The sequence below is a fragment of the Mauremys reevesii genome, linkage group 3, assembly GCF_016161935.1.
Source record: "Mauremys reevesii isolate NIE-2019 linkage group 3, ASM1616193v1, whole genome shotgun sequence".
NCBI lineage: Eukaryota > Metazoa > Chordata > Testudines > Geoemydidae > Mauremys > Mauremys reevesii.
Window position 1 is genome coordinate 117,311,012 of NC_052625.1, and position 21,632 is coordinate 117,332,643.

The 21,632-nt window shown below is 38.5% G+C and overlaps 1 protein-coding gene and 1 long non-coding RNA gene across 2 annotated transcripts in view; one reads left to right on the plus strand and one right to left on the minus strand.

Moving 5' to 3' along the window:
- Positions 1-21,632, plus strand: part of TRDN (triadin) — a 292,575-nt gene that overhangs the window by 45,198 nt on the left and 225,745 nt on the right. Inside the window, exons 3-5 of the mRNA XM_039528738.1 lie at positions 13,848-13,985; positions 16,026-16,055; positions 19,917-19,946. Of these exons, the coding sequence (XP_039384672.1) occupies positions 13,848-13,985; positions 16,026-16,055; positions 19,917-19,946 (198 nt within the window). The remainder of the gene's footprint in view (positions 1-13,847; positions 13,986-16,025; positions 16,056-19,916; positions 19,947-21,632) is intronic.
- On the minus strand, positions 10,121-20,433 carry LOC120400282. The gene is made up of 3 exons (XR_005595677.1): positions 20,348-20,433; positions 12,230-12,380; positions 10,121-10,294 (listed from the first exon to the last, which is right to left on the minus strand). It is a non-coding gene; the product is annotated as an uncharacterized LOC120400282 (long non-coding RNA).

Below are 21,632 nucleotides of genomic sequence, written 5' to 3' on the forward strand. Positions count from 1 at the left end.
GAAGGTACATTATTAGGAAGAGGAATATTCTCCTTTCTCTGCTTCTTCTCATGTATTTATTAACCAGGTTTCTTTATTTACACAAATGTAACAATGGGTACATATTTCTCCTTAGCAGGAGCTGGGGCTTTCAACTACAAGACTCCTCTTTAGCCTGGATTTGTAAGTGAATCATGCTACTTGATCTGAGATCTGTGCGTAATAGTAAAAAAGGTGTCACATAGTCCAACCTGCTTGCCTTAACAGAGCTGAAATGAGGATCTGTCCCCTTGATTTCAGTGGGATTATTGTATTTTGATATGGCTCATAATTTGGCACCATTGACAGCAGGGCCGGCTCTACTGTTTTTGCTGTCCCAAGCAGCGCACCGAATTGCCACTGCGGATGGCGGGGGCCGTCCGTGTGCCGTTACGGCGGTGCGCACGTTTCCGCAGTGGCAGCAGTTCGACGGCAGCTTCTGTCTTCAGCCGGAAGACAGAAGCTGCACTACTGCGGACAGCTAAACATAGAAGCTGCCGCTGAATTGCCACCGCCGCGGAAACGCGCCTGCCACCCTAACGGCACACGGACAGCCCCCGCCGTCCACGGAGGCAATTCGGCGCGCTGCTTGGGAGTAAAAACACAGGAACTGCCTCCCCTTGCAGATTGCTTGGAATGCTGGTGCCTGGAGCCAGCCCTGATTGACAGACTTCTTAAGGAACACGCAGTATAGTGCTTGTGTTCAGAATAAGTGAAAATCACTGATATTTTCCCTTTAGTTTGAGGCTCTGCCTGAAGCATACAGGCATGGGTATAAAATGGGAATTGTTATTTTCAGTTTTGTTGCTTTAGCTTTGCAAACATGATCTACATTAATTTGCTACCACTTACATATGAAATGTCGAGAAGAAAATGAAGTTAATTCTACTATTGCCTGTCTTTTTTTCCTTAATACCTTTTGTGTTTTATAGATTTTTCCCTCCAATTTATTTCCTTATCCACTTGAAGATTACCTTTGGGAGTTGTGCACAGCTTACAAATATACAGCATCTATCCCAAAAGATGGTTTAAACTATCTCTTTGCAGCAAAAGCCCTATCAAAGCCCTTATAATGTCTTTATGAGTCTCTTGTCCAGAAGTCTCAGTAGAAGCACAAAAATCATTAAGGGCCAGATTCTCTCACCATTAAACATCACTGAGTGAAAAAAACTGGCCCCATTGAAGTCAATGGGAGTTTTATCGTTGATTTTAATGAGGCCAGGATTTCACCCATTGTGTAGTACATTACGAGCAGTTCTGTTAGTTCAGTGGGATGATATATTTGCTTTAATGGGACTAACAGAAGCATAAGAGAATCTAGCCTCAAAGGAGTAGCAGGCAGTTTAAATTTGAACTAATATGACTTCTTATTTGAAAGATTAACTTGAATTTTGCTTTCATGATATTTTTTAGTACCTGGAAGAAAAATAACAGTGAGATTCTGAAAATGTCAGTGCATTCATTTTAATAACATTGTTTTCATTCACTTTTCTAACAAAATCTTTGTTGCAACTCTCCAAAGAGAATGCCCAACCCATAGATCTCTGTTCATGGTTACCATTGTCTCAGATCATTGATTTTAGAAACAAACTAGCAAGTTTTTGCTTTTTTTGAAACTCATTACATAAGCCCAACATGTATCACATGGAGAGGATCAGGGGTGTGTGTATATATATGTGTATATGCTCCAATACTTCTGTTAATCTATAAGGTGCCACAGGACTTTGTCGCTTTTTACAGATCCAGAATAACATGGCTACCCCTCTGATATGTGTATATTATATTTGTATATATCCAGAAAGACCAATTTTGTTGTAAATTCTACAAAGTCTGAACCCGGTGGTTTGGATGAAAACTATTTTAGTCTACATCTACATTATGAGGTAAGGGTGTGGTTCCCCTGCTTGTGTAACATACCTGCGCTAGCTGAATGAGATTTAGCACGAGTATAAATAGTGTCGCTACGGTACCTTGGGTAGCTGCAGCAGAGGCACAGCTTAGCTGTGCCGAGTATAAACCCACCTGAAATGAGTGGGTGTGTACTCTGCATGGCTACGCTGAGCCTCTGCTGTGGCTACCCATGCTCCTGAGGCTACACTGCTATTTATATTTGCGCTAGCTGAATGAGAGCTAGTACAAAAGTGTATACAAATAGCGGAATCACACCCTTCATTCGTAATGTAGACATAGCCTTAATGGGGGCCAATATTGCAATATGTATGAATAGAATTGCTTACCCTTTTAGTGCATGTGTACCAGTGGGCTTGCGGAGGGGCTGGAAAATAAGAGCCACCTTCTAGTCAGCTGTGTTTGGCTATGCGATTTGAGAATCCTGTGATGACCCAAGAATTTAGATCAATGGTGAATGCTTTCTTCCAAATACTTCTTTCCAAAAGTTTGGAATTCAATTTTTTCAGTCTTTCAGATTCATTTCTTACACACTGATTCATGTGAAGGAGGAAAAAATGAAAGCTTGTATTCCTATTACATTTTATCATACAGTTATAAACATGACTGAAAAATTTCTAATGCAATATGAAGCTGACGTGCTACAAGAGTCTGAGAAAAGACATTGCAAATTTCATGCATTATGTAGTGTGTGACTATGATATGAATAAGTGAATAGCATACTGTATTAGGAATCACCTTTCGTACTTGTATCTTCAAAAATGTAAAAAAGATTATTCATTTTTGGTTTGATCTGAGCCTTTCAGCATTGTCCTGCTTGATTTTTGCAGTCTTTTAAAGTGCAGTTTGCTGACTTGCTTTACAAGTCGTTAATGTATATTACACATTATGAAACAAAATAATTGGTTATGGTTTTTATTGGTCCAGTTGACCAGATAATTTGTTTGTTTTAACCTTCACAAAGATGAATTGGCCAAAGATCCAAATTTATAAATGGACTTGTAACGGGTTGGACTCACCCCCTGCGGCGCCTCCCGCTGGTGACTCTGGGAATTAGCTCTGTTCCAGCCCGGAGCGCCCTCTGCAGGCCGGTGATCCACCTGTTTACTATTGGCCCCGTGTCCCTCCCAGGACCCCGGTGCCCCTTTAACCGGGTTGCCCCTTCCCAGGGGGAACCCCCACCCTACTGTCCCCACTTTGCCTCAGAATTGGTCACTGCCAGTCATTCTCTAGCCCCACGTCCTGGGGCAGACTGCAGTATCAGCCTGCTCATCACAGGCAAAGGGGGTTTGGACCTGCTGCTTTGCCTACCCCTGGGTTGTCCCTTGCAACCCCCAGTACCTCTTGCCCTGTGCTAGGCCGTAGCCTGGGGCTTTCCAGGCCAGAGCTCCCCAGCTCCTTAGCCTGTCCCCAGCCCTGCTTCCCTCAGGTACTCGGTCTAGCTCCCTGCAGCCAGACCCATCTCTCTCTATAGCCAGAGAGAGACTGTCTGGCTTCTGGCTTCCCTGGCCTTCTTATAAAGCCCTGCTGCTCAGTTTGGGGCGTGGCCCCAGCTGCAGCCACTTCCCCAATCAGCCCAGCCTTGAGAGCAGCAGCTCTCAAGCCCTGCCAGGCCACTTTTAAACCCCTTACAACCAGGAGCAGAGGTCCACCCTGCTACAGGACTACTTACAACGTTTGAATATTTTCAACATTCCTAATAATAACAATAACAATGTATGTGACCAATCACGGCTAACCGACACAGTTCTGATTTCAACTCCTGAGTGTCATATTCACAGTGAATTGGTAGTGACTCAGCTATCCATAAAGAAAATAACGGGAAAAAAAAACCCTCACAAAATAATCTGAGTAATTTCAAGAAGCAAAAAATGTGAAGAGGTTTCAATCTTCTTTTGGTTGTTTTGTGACCAGAAAAATAATCCTATATTTGTTGAATAAATTATTCACAGTGAATTATTCATTAATTTCTGGTACAAATGCATGAAGAGGCTCTTAAGAAAACTACAGCACAGGTTCGTTCTCTCCAGTCCTCCTGTGTCTGTGTGACTGGCATGGGTGAAGAGTGGGCTGCGGGTGGAGCCAGGAAAGGGCAGCAGAATGTTGGGGAACCATGAGAAAAAACTAACATCCCAGCAGTCACAGAGGGGACTCTTTTGGGCTTCCCACGGTACAATGGCAAAACAGCTGACTCCTGGCTGTGCTGCTATAGGATAGCAGCTGTCAGCTGCTGACTCTAAACACTTTGCAGTTAACTTCTTCCTAAACTAGTTCACAATCGCCTCTGGTGCTGCTGTTTAGCCATAGATACTTTTCTTCAGGCTTGGGTTAATCAAGACAGGGTATGAGGCAATGAGGGGAGAAAAAAAGAAACAAATCTAGCTTTTTCTAACCAAAGCATATATTCCGCAAAAAAACAACAAAAATTGCAGAAAGACTAAGAATTGTGGAATCTTCAGTTTGCATGTGCTTTTAACAGGACAACGTGTAGGAGCTGCTTTCCATAAAATGTCCTTTAATATCAAGATATGTTGAATTCAGCATTAAATAAAATGAGTATTTTTCTTTGGTAAGTATGATTGGCAAATTGTGCATTTTCATGTGCAGGAAATGGGCTTCCTTTGGGGGCAAAGCCTGCAATCATTGCATTGGGCTTGTCTACATGAGAAGGTTCTACTTGTATAAATTAAGACGTGAATTTATAGTTATACTGGTATAACATTGCTTGTACACACTCTTATTCTGGTAGAAATTACTTTTTCTTTTTTTTCCTTTTGGTTTAGCATAAACCTCTTCTCAAGTAACATAAGAAACTGGAAAAAGTCATATTTATACTGCAATAAGAGGGTCCACACAGGGAGTTACACTGTTATAACTACACTGGAAAAACTGGTTTAAAAAAAAAACAACAACAAAAAATGTTGCCATGTAGAGAAGGCCTTGGGCAATTTTTCCTGAGTGAGGTTTGAGTTAGAACAGTAGGGTTTGGCCTTATTTGTGTGCAGTAACTTTAAATCTCAGTATCATGGCCTATTGAAAGGCTATTTTTACTGTACCCAATGTCACCAGTCCACATCATGAATGAACAGCCTACAAATATCCAAGTTCTAAACTGAAACAGTTTTGAGTTATATGGGAACTCAACAAATGTCCCCTAAATACACAAAAATAACCCCCCACCCCTTCCATAAATCTAAAACCAGGCAAACTGATTTAAACCAAATTCAAGTTTTAAAAAGGGCTGCCCAGCTGACGTGTTATTTGCCATGTTTCACCCTGCAGCAAATTTTACAGCTTAGTTATAAGCCCCCTTAGAATGGAGTTTATATTGGAAACAATGACAAGACCATGAAGTACTGTGGTTCTAGCTAGTATTGCAATAATCTCAGTGGGTCTGGTGTACAACATGATAAATTGTGACAGACCTCATGAAGTTGAAAACATGAAATTTCAGAAACTGACTTGGATTAATAGAGAAGCTCTAAGAAGAGAAACAAGTCTTGCATGCTTAAGTGTTTCAGATTAATACAAAATGCCAACCAAATTTCAGGCCCTCGATGATGCTTATGAACTTTCTAATTTTAAACAAATAATGAATGGTAAGTCATACTGGTAACAACTGCACAAGGTATCATCAGTGAAATAATTTTTATATAATTTTTTTGGTCTTTTGATGGTGAGGGAACCAAAAATAATTCAGTAGAATTAATCAAAAGTAATTGTTTCTTTTGAGCAAAAGAATGTTTACATTTTTGTAACCTTTGTGAATAATTTTTTACAGCATTATTTAATTGTAGCTTTACACTGGTTGGTTCTTGCTGTATTACCTTACAGTGTATTTTTTTTTATTTACTGAAATCCAGTTTCTACTTCATAACACAGGGATGAAATCAATCCTCACTTCACACCATAGCTGCTTTATTTAGTCAAGTGCCATCCTATAATGTTCATTATTGCTAATAATATTTCTTCCCTTTTTTTATTGACCATTCCTTGGTTCATCTTGTTGTCATCCCCTATAGCCACTTATTCACAACATTGTGATGATCCCTGTTTACCACCTGGTAAAGACATTTGCCTGCAGTATTCTAAATAAGTGTGTGTGTCTGTGTGTGGCCTGCTTAACTAAGATAACAAAGAATGGGCAATCGCTGACCGCCAGCAAGCAGTAACGCCACTTGTTTGCTAACATCTAAATCTAGCCGACTGTAATGAGTAAAGTTAATTACAGTTGCATCCGGTCAAAGCAGATTTGTCAGTTTAAGATATTGTCCCAACCAACAGATTCTCAGGAGGCTCTGATATGCTAGGAGATCTTCAGTTTTGCTTCATGAATGGCTTCAAAAAAGAAGCTTTGTACATATCATTAGCAGCATTTTAAAGCATATTAATACTAAGGTAAGATCAATGTCCATATCAGCCACTGCAGACATGGAAAACATTAAGTTGAACAAGAAAGTCCATATAGGAAGAAGTTTATGATCAGCTGATAACTTTAAAATATTATGCAAAAACACGTGTGTATTGGTCCCTCCATATCAGGCTTGTCCGTTGTCTGACTTGCGGTGTCAGGCAATAAATAGAAGTTAATTAGTGGTTTTGGGCACATGCCTCCTGGCTAGGGCAGACAGTAATCACAGTCTGGGCTCTGACCTCCTGGGTGGGGCACAGCAATAAGCAATCTTTGGGCTCAAGCCTCCTGGCTAAGGCAGGCAGTAAACACAGTCTGGGCTCTGACCTCCTGGGCAGGGCAGAGCAATAAGAAATTAAGTCAGTGGTCCCCAACCTTTTCCTGTGGTGGGCGCTAGACAAGCAGCCTCCAAAATGCTGCCGAGAAGCAGCGTCATGAAGAGGCATCGCTGCCGAAATGCCGCCGAAAATCAGCACCATTTCGGCAGCAGCACTTCTTGACGTTGCTGCTTCTCAGCGGTATTTCGGCAGCTGCTTGTCCGGCGGCCAGTGGGCGGGCACCGCATTGGGGACCCCTGAATGAAGTAGTCTGTAGACTAGCCTCCTGGCTAAGGCAGACAGCACACACAGACTATGGGCTTGCAGCCTTCTGGCAGGGGGCAAGCCACAAACAAGGCACAGGCCTTTTGACCTAGGGTAAATAGGCCGCCACCTGAGGGTTGGGGTTGGCAGTAGGAGGACCTGGACCCACCCTATTTCACTGGGTCTCAGCCCGGGGCGCTAACAGTCTAGGGAATCCCGCCTGTGGGTCAATGAGGATCCTGTCAAAACACATTGTCTGATAAGGTGATAGCACAACCTGACTAATGTCTGGTTCCCCTGGGCTATTTCCTACTTCAATCCATTGGTGTGGCTCCATAATCTGCTGGCCCTCAGTCTCAGTCTCCTCCAGGGGCGTGGCACTGCACAGCTCAGGGTCTGATCCAGAATTATGCAGTGGTCTAGAGACATGTGCCTCCTTCGCTAGCTCTGGATCAACTGAGCTGAAGGGCCTGCCTCTTATACTTTCTGTCCCTCCCCTCTGCTTCTGGTGCAGGGGAGGGAGGTCAGCTTGGCTCCACCCACCAAGAAGAGTGTAGTGGTCCCTCTGTCTCAGGCTCGGAGGAAGGACACTCTGCTTCACTACAATGTTGCTAATACATGGCATGACATTTAAGCAAACTTTGTACAATTAGAACCCGACCCAATCCAAGACTTCCAATGGAAGTCCAAGTCCCCTAGAGTCATTTAACTATTTTTGTAGAGTCAAGGCTAAACATATATCTATAGTTTTTCCAGTGTGAGCCAAGCCTGTGGGAGTTGAAGTTGCATAGCACTTTGTAGGATTATTTTTACTCTATTTTCAATTTCTGGCAAGTATCCCAATTAAGCAGACATACTATTTATTAGGGAAATTAAGTGTATTTTACTGTAATACAACTATTTTTTTGCTTGCAATTCATTTTGGATGAAAATACCTCTTTCTACATTCAGTTGAGGTTTTAGCTATATACTTGAGCTGAACCTCTTTATAATTACTGGGTGGTAGGAAAGGCAAATCATTTAACCAGAGAAGGTTTTATACTGTAGACTAACTGCATATTTACATTTTAAATATCTATAAATTGGCATGTAAGGGTAATGGAGGGTCTGAGTTTTCTCTCCCAGCAGCTTTATATCAGTGTAAATCATTGATGCAGACCAGAGTTTATCCTGACTCACACTTGAGTAAGTGTGAGGAAAATCAGGGCTTTCAAATACCAGAGTGATCCATAAGGAATCCTGAGTTGAATGATTCTGGTGTTAGTGTTGGGAGACAAGGTGTATGTCTAATCTGCTATATTAAACGAGTTTATTTGATATATTTTCTTTTGGTCTTCAGAAGCAGTAGAAGTATGTAGTAGCAGCTGAAGTTAAAGTTCCCTTCAAAGACAAGTAGCAGGCTGGAGGTCCTTAGGCAATATACAAACTCTGAAGTCAAAGTACAGTGCTTTCTGACATGTACATATGTTTTATTCAAACTAGGATATGTTTTATGAGCATTTAAACAAGTGTGAGGCTTTTATATATTGTCAAACATGACAGAAAGTCTAAGTTTTCACATCCTGTACCTTGTCATTATCAATTAATTGGATATCTCATAAATAAATCAATCTTTACACCAAAGAATTACCCTTATTTGTACAGTGATTTCAAATTATATTCAATATATTGTTGTAATCACATGTAATTGAATTAAAACCACAACCGGTAAACAAATTCATTAAATAGGTTAAAATATGAGGGGTAAAACTACTTGATAGCAAAAGGACTGATGACAGACCTTGTTATTAGCATTGTTATTAAAACTAGACAAACAACTGAAGTAGGAAGTAGTTTAGCAACCTGCACAGACAAGTCAATTAGTACCCTTTGTGTGCTTTACAGCAATAAATAGTAACAGCAACCATAAAATCTAATCAAATATGCTCAAATCACTACTGCAAATCATATCATATACTTCATTCGTATACTGAAAAATCACTATCACAGAACTTAGCATTAGTTCAGATAAGAAATAAGGTTTTATCTATTCTCAAAAGCTTGTCTAAAATTTTTGACACAGTTGAAATTACTTCAACACTTTCAGGTACAGCATTTTATCACCAAAGAAAAGATATTGAGGGACTTGTAAAAGTCCAGCATCAGGTTGGTTTCAGAGAGCAAAAGATTTTTCATCAACTTAAAAGTATCATCATGGAAGTTTTGTCATATAGTTCAGGCATGAGCTATTAATTACCTTAAAAGATATAAGCACAATTTTCAAATCAATGGGAGCAGAAATTGGAAGCCAAAGAAAATTCAGATTTAGGTAAATCTGTTGATTCCTATGGGTAAAAGCGATAATTCTTGTTCTTGCGTTTTGGACCAAATTGCAATTACAGCAACATTGATGGTGGAAGGCTACAAACAAAGAATTATAGTAATCCAGTTTGGATGCAATAAGCATGAAAACCAGTTTCCAAATCTATGGGGGACTCAGCAGGATTTAATCTTTGCAACACTTCTTAGAGGATAAAATAAGCTATTTTAACCACATTTGAAATGTGTTTATCAAAGAAAATCCAAGCAAATTCCCAAATTTCTTGTAGATGTATAAAACGGGTATGAAAGACCCTCCTAGAGAATTCAGCTGGGTTTTGGTTAGATAAGGTTTTACTGCTAAGTAATGTATAAAATCCTCCCATTTGACTGGGATTTAGCTTCAGTCATCTGGAAGTCATCCAGCTTTAAACATCTGCAAAACAATTTTGCAAGTGAGGAACTGCCTGATTAGGATCAGATTGAGAGAAGATAGGTGAAATAGGCTATTATTCTCATAGCAATGGAGATGTAGGTACCAGCAGTACTAAGTTTTCAATGAATTGAAAGAGCCTTTATACAGTAGCAAACAATACATGGACAAATGCTGTGGTTTGCTTCTATTTGAGGTCCCAATCTTACAGCCACTAAGGTATGAGACTAATTTGCACATGTGAATAGTCATATTGAGTTCTGATTACTCTTATGTGTAAAGTTACTCAAAGGTGTAAGTGTTGCAGGATCAGGACCTAACAGGACAAGGACTAAAATATAATTGAATGTAAAACAAAAGTCACTAAGGCATGTGTGTGTGTGTGTGTTTTACTTATTAAAATAGCAGCAGATATCAATAAAAACAAGCCTCTACACAATTAATTGCATATACTTTTCGGACAAAGTTCAGTACAGTACAGGGTTTTATTTTCCGCTCAGCAAAACAGTTGGAAATAAGTTGTTCCAATATTAAATTGTCGTAGAGAAAAATGTTAGATTTTTTTGGCTCAGTTTGTAAAGTGTTCATCAGCTCAACAAAATGCCACATTTCAAAGTATGCCTCTCCCTGAGCAACCTTCCAATCCTGTAAAGACACCATGTAGATTAAATTCAGGGCACTCACACTGGCTATTCTCAGTACTCAAATCATGGTAAGTCTAGCAACTGACCTGAATCTAGAGGATGACACCTTCAAAATCACTCTGCCACCCACTCAGCTATTAAATTGGCTTCCTTTAGGGGATAAGAGAGGCCCATGGTTTGGTCCCTATCTGAGATAACCAAGAATGTGACCATGTGAAATAGAATGGAAAAATGTTCAAGCTGCCTAATGATATTGGCCAGTTTTTTGGTTTTTTTTTAAACTGGATGCCTGAAGTTAAGCTTCTAAAGCCCCAGTTAGCCATTTAAATACTTGGCCTGGTTTTTCAAAAGTGCTGAGCACCTAGCAGTTCCCATTGAGGTCACTGGACATTATGTATTATGTAGTGTGCTGTGAAGCATAGGTTTAAAGCACGAGTATATTCTGTGTGTGGCCAAAGAAAGAAAAGTCTCCAAGTGATATGCAGGGGATGGTTTGAGTGTACTTGGTTTCAGATGTATTCTAATAAACTATCAACATATTCTCTCTCGCTAGACCTAAAAAGATAGACTGGTCTAAATAATATCAAAATAACAAGCTTAAGCTGTTTTTCGAGCTTGCATTTTGTCAGTCACGCTCCGGAATGCAAGGAACACACTAATCCACTGAAAACAGACATAATTCTTTGCATGTTCTTGAGGCAAACAGCATCTCCCGCTCTGTTTAATTCACCCTGGATTGCTCTTCCTTTCCTTATTTCATATGTATTTTATTCTAATAGGAAAACACCAGCCTGATATTGGCAAAGTTCTCGGGAAAGCTGAGAGCAAGGATTTGATCAGTAATTTCTTTACACTTCATGCATATCTGGCATAGGATTTTAAGCATATTAAGATGCATAATTACTTCTAAAACTGTTTTTTTAAATTACAGAGAGCATAACAAAAGGTGTAGAGGAGGCTAGTTGGCACAATTGTGTAAAGTGCATCACACTGCAAGGGATATCAGAGAACCTTGCAGTGGTTCCCCCCCCCCCCCCAGCCTCAATTTCAGGTTTTTGCAAATGTCACCAAAGGAACATCTTTGCACCCCCAAATTGATTTTTTTTGCACACTTAATGTAAGGAGGATTTGCAATATGTGCCTCATAGTGGAGATGAGAATGGGGAATTTTGCCTTTGGTCACTTAAAATTTTTAATCCAACATTATACAAATGTTTTCTATGAAAATGTGCTAAATTAAAGACCAGGACCTGATCTCAGTTATGCTCTATCCTCTTTACACCACTCTGGCAGTGTAAATTGTTTACTCACTTGAAGTCTCTTGTATACAGCCAGACTGGTACAAAGTAGTCTCAATGTAAATGACAATAAGCCCCAGAAATTGAATTACATTTCAGTGGCTACTTTATTTGGAGGCAGGTTGGTGTTTATTTTTTGATTGTCTAGTAGAAGTGTTAAACTATTGAGAGGGATGTTTGTGATGATTCATTTGAAAAAACTCTGGACCTTGTTGGATGGGGCAGTTGCAAGAAATTTTTGTAAGCAAAGTAAATACTGTGGTACTTTATACCCCTAAAATTCTGTCTTAAATCTTTTATATTGCCCCAGGGTATAAATCAGTATAGGGCAAACGTGAAAAAATGTTTCACATTTCTGTGCAATGATACCATGCCAATGTGACATGTTGAATTTATAGTATGATATGAGTGATATAATGTAACGTAGATATATCTCCAAATATACTTCATCTAAATACTGCTCAAACCAAAGAGCCTTTTTTACACATTGTTCACAGGCAAACTCAAAATTATAGAAATCTGCCCTGGTCTTTTATGTGGTATAGCATGTTTTTAGATTAATTCATTGGTAATAAGATAAATATAATAAGGGGAAAAAGCCATTTTATTTATGCAGAAAATAATTATTTTCCTCTTACATTTTCTTTGTAGCACTTATAGAACATTGTTCAGATTGTTGCCAGGAATGAGGTTGCTTAAAGCCTGCACTTTGCCTATCTTTGTAACTGAAATTTTCATGTAAGTCTGCTTCTGATTGCTGGTAAGGTTTATGCTTGAAAAACACAGACACTGTAATTAGAAACGGTGGTAAACAGAGTTGTATTAAATTAAATTTGACTTATCAAAATACTTACATAATAAAATTATAATTCTGTTAAAAAAACAGGTGGTGGGAACCAAGGCTATGGTGCCTAGTTTTTTTACAATAGGAGTCAATTGCAATACTTCTGTTGAACTCAATAGGAGCAGGATCCTATTATACAAATCCATTTTAAATGTGCATAACAATCCTGTTCATGATTTAACTTGGACTGTCTTAGGTAAAATATATTACATAGTCTCCACTAGTGCCAGGCAGATAAGGGGAATCTTTCAGTCTATCAGTTAATTTGAAGTAAAGAGGACAATAGCTTGGACTGGATTTCTGTTAATCTTAACTGGACTGTGGCTACAATTCTAATGGAAAAGTATGTTTTAGCATAAAACACTTATTTCTTTCTCTTTCTTAAACAATACTTTGATATAGATCTTAGGGTAATGCAGGTTTGCTGGAGAGACTGAGAAGGTGGAATGATCTATAAGAGGTTGAAAAGCTCTCCTGAAATAGATCAAAAGGACAATTGTGGGTAAAGAAAAAGAAAGCTGGTGAAAGCTTAATTGGATGAACATTTTAAAAATATTCTTATTATCCATGTGTGATTCCCTGCATACTAGTTCATATGGCAAGGGGGAGTACTTTACATCTTCATAAAGTGACATTAAGAGTGTGTGTGTGTGTGTGTGTGTATGTATGTATGTGCCAGAGGCATTTGGGGCTTTCACTCTCCTCTTCATTGTGATCTCCATTTTTTTCATCCCAGTTATGTACATCCTTTCTCCTTTAAGTCCTCTCTGTGTACTCCACAAGAATGATGCAACCAGCCTGCACTGCCATGAAGGCACAGCAATTTCCTGGGATAGTAGTGCAGGATCCTTGTGGTGATGTATGGAGGAAGAAGTGGAGACAGATGGAGCATTGAGTCAGGCAGAGTAACAGGTGGAAGCACAGCACACAACTGATTGCTGTTGATCAGCAGACTGCTAATTAGTGATGAATTTCCACACTGTAGAGGCAGGTTATGGACTTGGGAATGAGAAGGAGACAAAAATCTTGTATGGTATGGAGGGGATGTCTTTGTTGGGGTGAGGCATTAGAAGATACAGTCTGCGGGGCAAACATTTGGTAGATCCAGATCTAAATTTAATTTAATCCACACAAGCACCAGAAGGGCATATGAAAGTTGAGTTGTCCTCCTGGCCCTGAGCCACTCCGATAATTGCAAGTATTGGTCTAAAAGTGTTTAGAAGATAATTCTTCAGAGGAAAGAGAGCTATGCTTTAAGCTCTTGAGCAATACAAAATTAAATTATACAAGCTTTGTTTTTGGTGAATAAATTGGCATAATTAGTACTGTATGTGAAGAAATAAAGCAGAATAACCTTAACCTCCAGAAAAAATATCTTTTCAAATGTTTTCTTTTTTAACCTATGCACTCAGGAAGCTCTGTTAACAAGCTCAGCAAGGAGCCACTGAGAATCATACATCAGACCGTGGAAGAATCCACTGATTGGCTTTATGGTTTGATTTCTTTACTGTCTGACATCGTATCGACTGATGATGATGACAGTGATGAAGGTATTTGCGATATACAGACTTGTCTAACTGCACTAACTCATGTTTTACATGCATTATATTGACTTACTTAATTTTTAACCTCACAGTCAAAGAAGTCAGGGAAAGCGAATAGAAGTGAACACCTTTGCTAATAATGAATCAGCTGGCTACTGGAGTTAGAAAACTGATGTTTTTGTTAGCTTTCATCTTCCATTTCAGAGGCAATTACAGAAAATATGTCAGAATTAAATGTTACTAGTGGCGTTTCCAAGTAAAGAGGGCTAATTTAGGCTGAGTTGATGTTTAGAGAATGGCGGCAGCTATTCTACATTGTTTCTCTCTACCCTATAAGAATGGAAGGATATAGAAAATGAAATAATTAAATGTACAGTCAAAACTTGAAAAATCTAAGACAACACTTTTATTTGCTATTTGAACAGTAGCGGGTAGTACTGGTGGAAAAACACAGTAACTGGACTGAAGGGAAGTTTGGATAACAAACATCAATAATTTAACAGTATGGCCTTGGAACGGCTATTAATATGCATCATCTCATGGAGCTGTCAGATACGTTAAACCAAACAGCCAACAGTTAATCTATTTTTATAGTTTTTGAAAGAACCATCTTTTTGTTAATAGATAATCAGTTCAGTAGCATGTGGTGTGGTAATAGATGCACAAATACCTTATGTTATGTTTATCATCCTGTGTGGGTATATGCAGTTAGGCATGATGATCATAGCAGTGCCAGACCATATTCCTATTGCTTTGTGTAGCATTCCATCATAACAAAAATGATTAAAACCCAACAGGAACTTAAACTGAATCTTTCACCTACTGTATTCATATACTAGAAGTATCACCTAATTTCTGCCACTGCAAGATGTCTGCATGGGCTTTTGTGTACAACTACTAACAGATATGCTATTATATGTAGCTTTATGACTTGGGGACCCTATTCTAAGATGTGATTTACAACCACTGTAAGGCCAGTTCTTCGTGTTGTTGAGAAATAAAAAAGGTGCAATGTGGTTTCCTTGTCTAGATTTTTGAAATTGTGCTGGTGGTCAAAAGCCATGCAATGAGGAACATTTTTGAGTACGAGAATGGATGGAGGCAGAGTGGATAAACCTACATGAGGGTTTGAAAGGATCATAAAATGAGCTAGCTTATACAATTCCTAAATTGCAATTTAAATGATTTAATTTTCTAGGTTCTGAATGCCTCCTGGGAGGTCCTCAGCAACCCCAACTCCATTGACTGTACTCAGAATGGAGAACAGTCAGCACCTCCCAAGAATCACAGGAGGGACTCAGCATCTTACAGTATTAGGCCCTAAGAGTCTAGTATATGGGTCTGTTTCTTTGTAATGCTTAAAGCCATGTCAGAAGTGGAGGCACAGCATCAGACTTTGGCAACTGACTGTTCCTGCTCCCACTGAAGTCAATGGGACTTTTGCCATTGACATCGCTGAAAGCATTATTAGGTTTCTTTTGTTCTGAACTTTGCAAGAAGTGTCATTTGGAATGCTTTCTTTGTAGCCAATGAAAATGGAATCCCTGTGCCCATTTTTAAAATATGGATTCAGGTTTATAACTAAACAAATTCCACTCACATGCAGGGCCACCCAGAGGATTCAGGGGGTCTGGGGCAAAGCAATTTCAGGGGCCCCTTCCATAAAAAAAAGTTGCAGTACTATAGAATACTATATTCTCGTGGGGGCCCCTATGGGGTCCAGAGCCTGTGGCAAATTGCACCACTTGCACCCCCCTCTGGGCAGCCCTGCTCACATGCCAGTATCTGGTCACATGTTTAACTATAAGTTCTAGAACTTTTTTGGTGCTTAAAATACATTTAACATATCTGTTCTTCCTCTTAGAAAGCCTACATGGAAACAGAAGTGTGGGTGTAAGTCTAAAATCTCAGAATAGAGTTCTTGTTACTCAACATGTTTGGCATAAACTTTGAATGCTTTTAAAAATGAAAATAAACTAGCATGGAAAAAAATAGTGGCATTGCTGCAAGTTCTCTGATTGTTGTGTTTTTTCCATCTTGGTTTAGGTGAAGTGGAACCTCCGTTGAAAAAAAAAGGTTGGCTTTCATTGTTATAAATAACACATGCTTTGATGTATTATATGTTTTTAGATACTTTTATTATTAAATTATTAAATTAGTATGAAGCTACTATCTCTATACCACTGGTTCTGTCACTAATTGCTTTTGTTATTCTACTAACTGTGTATGCTGTATGTAAATTGAAATTGTTAGGAGTGTCAAATTATAATAAGGTTTGAAGTGTTGTTTGTTGCTGTGCAGTGTGTTTAGGAGAAGTCTTAATTGTTTCATTATGCTGTGCAGCTAAAAATATTCATAAAAAACCAACAGCACGATTACAGTATTATTTTATATGTATTATCTACCTATTGACTTATATTATGTCAATTTGTGTTACATACATGCCTGGAAACAATAGACACCTTAGGAAGCAGCTGTGGAATATAAAAGTATTCACCTCTTGCCCAGGTTTATAGTAAAAGCTTGAAGTAGGGACTATCTGTATACTTCTGACAATAAGTTACATAATTACCATTGGATTTTTATAGAAAACAAAGATGAAGCAAGTAGAATTGTGATACAAATCTTTCTAAATATTGCCATGCAGAAACACAAAACTTAAGTTCAGCTCCTGTTAACTCAAAAGGAAAATATACTGGAAGACCCAGGATATTGTTAATAGGATATAGAGCCCCTCATTTCTAGTTTACTGTTCAAACTGAGCACAGTTTGGCAATAATAACAAAAGTCGTTACCACCTGTTGACATTTCAGTGATCTACATGATAACAGTTTAATATCTATCAGATCCAATAGATAAATGTCCATATCACAGAAACCATCACTGCCACATTAAGGGCTCAATCCAGCTTTCTCCGAATTACCTCGAGTTGTATTAAGCCCTTAATAGCACCTTTTTTGGCAGTCTCAGCAGAGAGGTCAAGAACTGAATGGGCATGGAGAACAGGACCATCTACTCATCCTTGTGAGACATTCCTTCATGTCAAAATTGTGGCAAACTGGTAGGCAGTGTGGGAAAACTTGCTCTCCTGTTACCTATGATTTATGGGTGGGATTTTTCATCATTGGACCAACTCAGTTCCCATTGAAACCAGTGGGAAGTATTCCATTGATTTCAGTTGAAGCAATTAGGCCACTGACGCACAGCACTACTTATCCTTCAACTGATATGACTATAGCACTATCACCGTCACCTTTGATGAAGAACAGCTGATTGAAGCTGAACCCTAGCAAGACAGAGGTAATGCTGGTGGGTACAGAAAAGCATTGTGAAGCATTTGCACCCCATCATGCAGTCTGCTTTGGCTGAAGGGGGCATATTCACAATTAATTAATTCAGCCCATAGTTTAGGAGTGCTCCTGAATTGCTCACTGACACTAAGCTTTCAGCTAGCAGCATCCACAAACAATATTTTCTACCATCTCCAGCTGAGTAGGAGACTTTTTCCCAGGTGGATGTTGACCTGACCTTTGTTATGTACCCCTTTGTCACTTCCCATGTGGACTACGGCAATATAATATATCTGGGCCCAAAGCCACAAGCCCTTAAACTCCAACCAGTGCAGAATGCTGCAGCACATCTCCTCAGCAACATAGTCTACCAACAGTACATTGTACCTGTCTCTGCAGTCTACACTGGCTTCTCATGTAATGTGGAGTCAAGTTAAAGGTTTTGATCCTTATCTTCAAGGTGCTCAATGACCTGGGCCCAGCATTTCTGAAAGATTTGCCAGAAAGCTCTGGGATGAAGACAATGGCAGACAACTCTGCTCCTTGGGTATAATGGAACTTTCTATCATAGCTATAAAGCTCATCTGAACAGGAGACAAAATATTCTTGGGGGCTGGTCTGAGACTATGGAATGAACTCCCCCAGGAACTAAGGACCATCAGAAACCTACTCGCCATCTGCTGCAAGTGCAAGATGTGCTTCTTTGACCTGCTTTCTCTCACATAAACACATAATAGCATGTACATTTAGAAACCAATTCCCCAAACTCTACCAAAATAAAACACTGCCTAGCACACACATGTCCCCCCTCAGTCTTCTCTTCTCCAGACTAAACAAACACTTTTTTTTTCAATCTTTCCTCATAGGTCCTGTTTTCTAAACCTTTAATCATTTTTGTTGCTCTCCTCTGGATTTTCTCCAATTTGTCCACATCTTTTCTGAAATGTGGTGTCCAGAACTGGACACAATACTCCATGCTGATAAGGCTTCAACTGGAGTAGAGTGGAAAAATTACTTCTTGTGACTTGCTTACACCACTTCTGCTGATACATCCCAGAATGATGTTTGCTTTTTTTTTGCAATAGTGTTACACTTACAAATTTGTGATCCACTATAACCCAGATCCCTTTCTGGAGTACTCCTTCCTATTTACGTCCCATTTTGTATGTGTGCAATTGATTGTTCCTTCCTAAGTGGAGCACTTTGCATTTGTCATTATTGAATTTCATCTTATTTAGTTTAGACCATTTTTTCAGTTTCTCCAGATCCTTTTGAATTTTATATCTATTCTACAAAGCACTTGCAGCTCCTCTCAGCTTGATATCACCCACAAACCCACATATCTCGTCAGTGAGCTCCTTGAATATTTTTCAGTTCTCAGGTCTATCAGCCAGAGCATATTTTGTGTGCACTAACAGTCTGCACAAAATTCTCACTATCTTGGAAGGACCATAATTGCAAACACACTAAAATTTAGTTGATACCACAGTAAAGTTATTTACTGAGAAAATGTTCAAGGGAATAGTAAGGACATCACAGTAATGATAAGGAAAGAAGAAGAAAGGAAGAATAATGATAATTATGAGCCTGAAGAAAGCAAAGATAACCTTGACACGGATGCAAATTGCAAGCAAAGATAATAGGGATACAAATAATGACAATGAAGGTGGTACATGTAACAGGGCTAATATTGGTGTCAGTAGCCACTAGAAAGGATGAAAATGCTTATCATAGTACATTCTTTACCAAAATTAATTTCTTCATCCCCAGCATTATCACTGATATTTATATTTAGTCACTGGAAAAGACTGAACATTTTATACTGTGCAGAAAAAAAATGTAACTATCAGGGGACATGGTGAAAAAGTATTCTGTAAAGAGCTTTGCAATGTGTAACAATGTGTACTCAGTGCATGATAAAATTTCTCAGCGTTTCCATGAAAACTATTCAAAAATCTAATAATGGTTTCTAACAGACATAATATGTTTTAGCTGTCATTTTTCTAAATCAATGGTTATAGTTGATAATGTTGATTTATGTTTCAGGGTTAGTAAAACATTTATAGACAAATCAATTTATTTGACAACTGTATGTTTCGTTTTCTGTATGCTTCTTTTATTAAAATTTCTTGTTATAATAGGAGAGTTTTATTCATCACATCTTGTATGCTTTTGCCTCTGCAGTCCAAGCCCGGTGTCACAGTCTGTTTCTATGAGGATCTTTATTGATGGAAGCAAAATGGGACTGATAGTCTTTTTGAATCTTTGGGATGGGGGAGAAAATGCCCCAAAAATTAGAATAACATTTTATTAGAGATGACTCCAAATTAAAAGCACAGAAGTTTTAGCACAAGGCCTATGGCAGTAGTCAAAACTTACTACTAGCAATGTTATTACTCTACAGCATTTTGGAACTGTAGAATGGAATAACAGTTTACATAAGGCTAATTTAAAGTTAATTTTCCAATATACAGATTAGTGATATTATGTACAAATTAATATGGAAATTATTCTCAATCTTTGGAATTTAGGATATGACCAAAGGCCATTGAAATCAATAGGTCTTAGATCAGGGTTTATTTTATATTTCGCAGTTCAGGCTTGTTCAAACTTTGTTTTTTAACTTAACATTCTTCCTTTGTTTTAGCTGAAATTCACCCTGTGACCAAAAAAAAAGGTGAGTGAATTTTAAAGCAATCTTAGTTTAATCAAAAAGAAGGAGCTTAATAATAAATTAAATTAGAAATATCTGTGCAAGTAAAGCACTGACATGGCAGTAGATGCGGGACACTGGCTGAATATTATTTAGTGGACTTTTATTGGTGTAACAGATGTTGATATACATAAAAACAGAAGAAACTTGAGATTTCTGAAACACACAGAAGCACTCAGGTATACCGTGGTGATGGAGGCTACATATATACCTAGGCAGATACATGAATGCAAGGGCCTGATCCTATTGTTCTTATGCAGACACAAACTCACATTAACTCTGTTTTTCTAAAAATGAAATCACATTCCCCCTAGTATATTACAAAATAGAACTTTTAGACATCAAATAGAGGAAAATGGCAGTACCTTTCTGTTTCATGTTAGTCTTCGGGGTGTGATAATCATGTGATTTCCCAGTTTGTAGAACCCCAAATTCTAGGCAGTGATTCATCTGGAGAAGAAGAAAAGATATTGTATAGGGATTTCCACCCTCCCTGTTTCCTAGATGTGTTGCTTTTTCACAGTAGTGAAGCAAGAAACATCAGAACTTTCCACTGCAAATTAGGAGAAACTAGCCTAATTATACAGATAAATAAAGCTCCTTGACAACCAACTTAGTCAGAATTCTCTAAATGAGTCAGTGAAATTATATGCTTTTTTGGGGAGTGGGACAGAAGGATACTAGGAGACTGTAAACATACTATAGAACTCTCCTAGTAATGATGTGCTATGTGGGTACAGTCTGCCTGTCCACACACTATGAATTGCAAGATCAGGGCCAAAAGTTCAATGTATAAATACCAGTAGGTGAGTGAAACCATTATGTCATTAGATTGTTGTGACCGGTTAGTTTTCATATCAAGATTTGAAAGCGGACATTTTGCATATTTCAATTTTTTCCCCAAAATTTTCACATAGCTATAACTGATAGTTAACCATGCTCTTTTGTCTTTCCCTATTCTAAAAGCTTATCAGTGTTAATAAATAAATAAATAAATAAAATTTAAAAATTGCTGCTTTAACTATAATACTTAAAGTGGCAATCCCCTCCTGCATTGTAGACTCATTTATATGCAATAAAAGTGCTATATCAATATAGCTTATTCCAGTTCAGGAAGCAAAACAATGTAGACCAGCATAAAGTACCTTTACGCCAGTCTAAGTTCATCTACAGCAGAGTTTATACTGGTAAAAAATCACACTGCCAACCAACTTACTTATCATGGAATAGCTTTTCTAGCATAGACTTTTGAAATTAGAACCCTAGGCTCTTAAGTCATATAAGTCACTTTTTAAAATGTTATCCAATAGCTCATCTGAAAGAATATTTGAGGATGGGCAAGACTCCTTTGGACGATAGTCATGTTTCATAAATATTTAGACCAGAAAATAAAAATATTTCTAAACCCAAATTTCTTCCTTCGAGCTGCAAATAGGCTGGGAAAGCAAATATTTGAATAGCATGAATGCAACCTGAAAGGTATGGCCCCTTATTGAATTTGCCTATTGGCTGAGGTTTGTTATTTGGGAAATTAATTATTCTATGCACTCATCTCTAGAGTATATACTTATTTGCATTTTTAGTGTTTTCAGAGATCAGCTGACTTTTCTTTTATATGTCCATATGGCAATATTCCTTTTTTCTGCATAA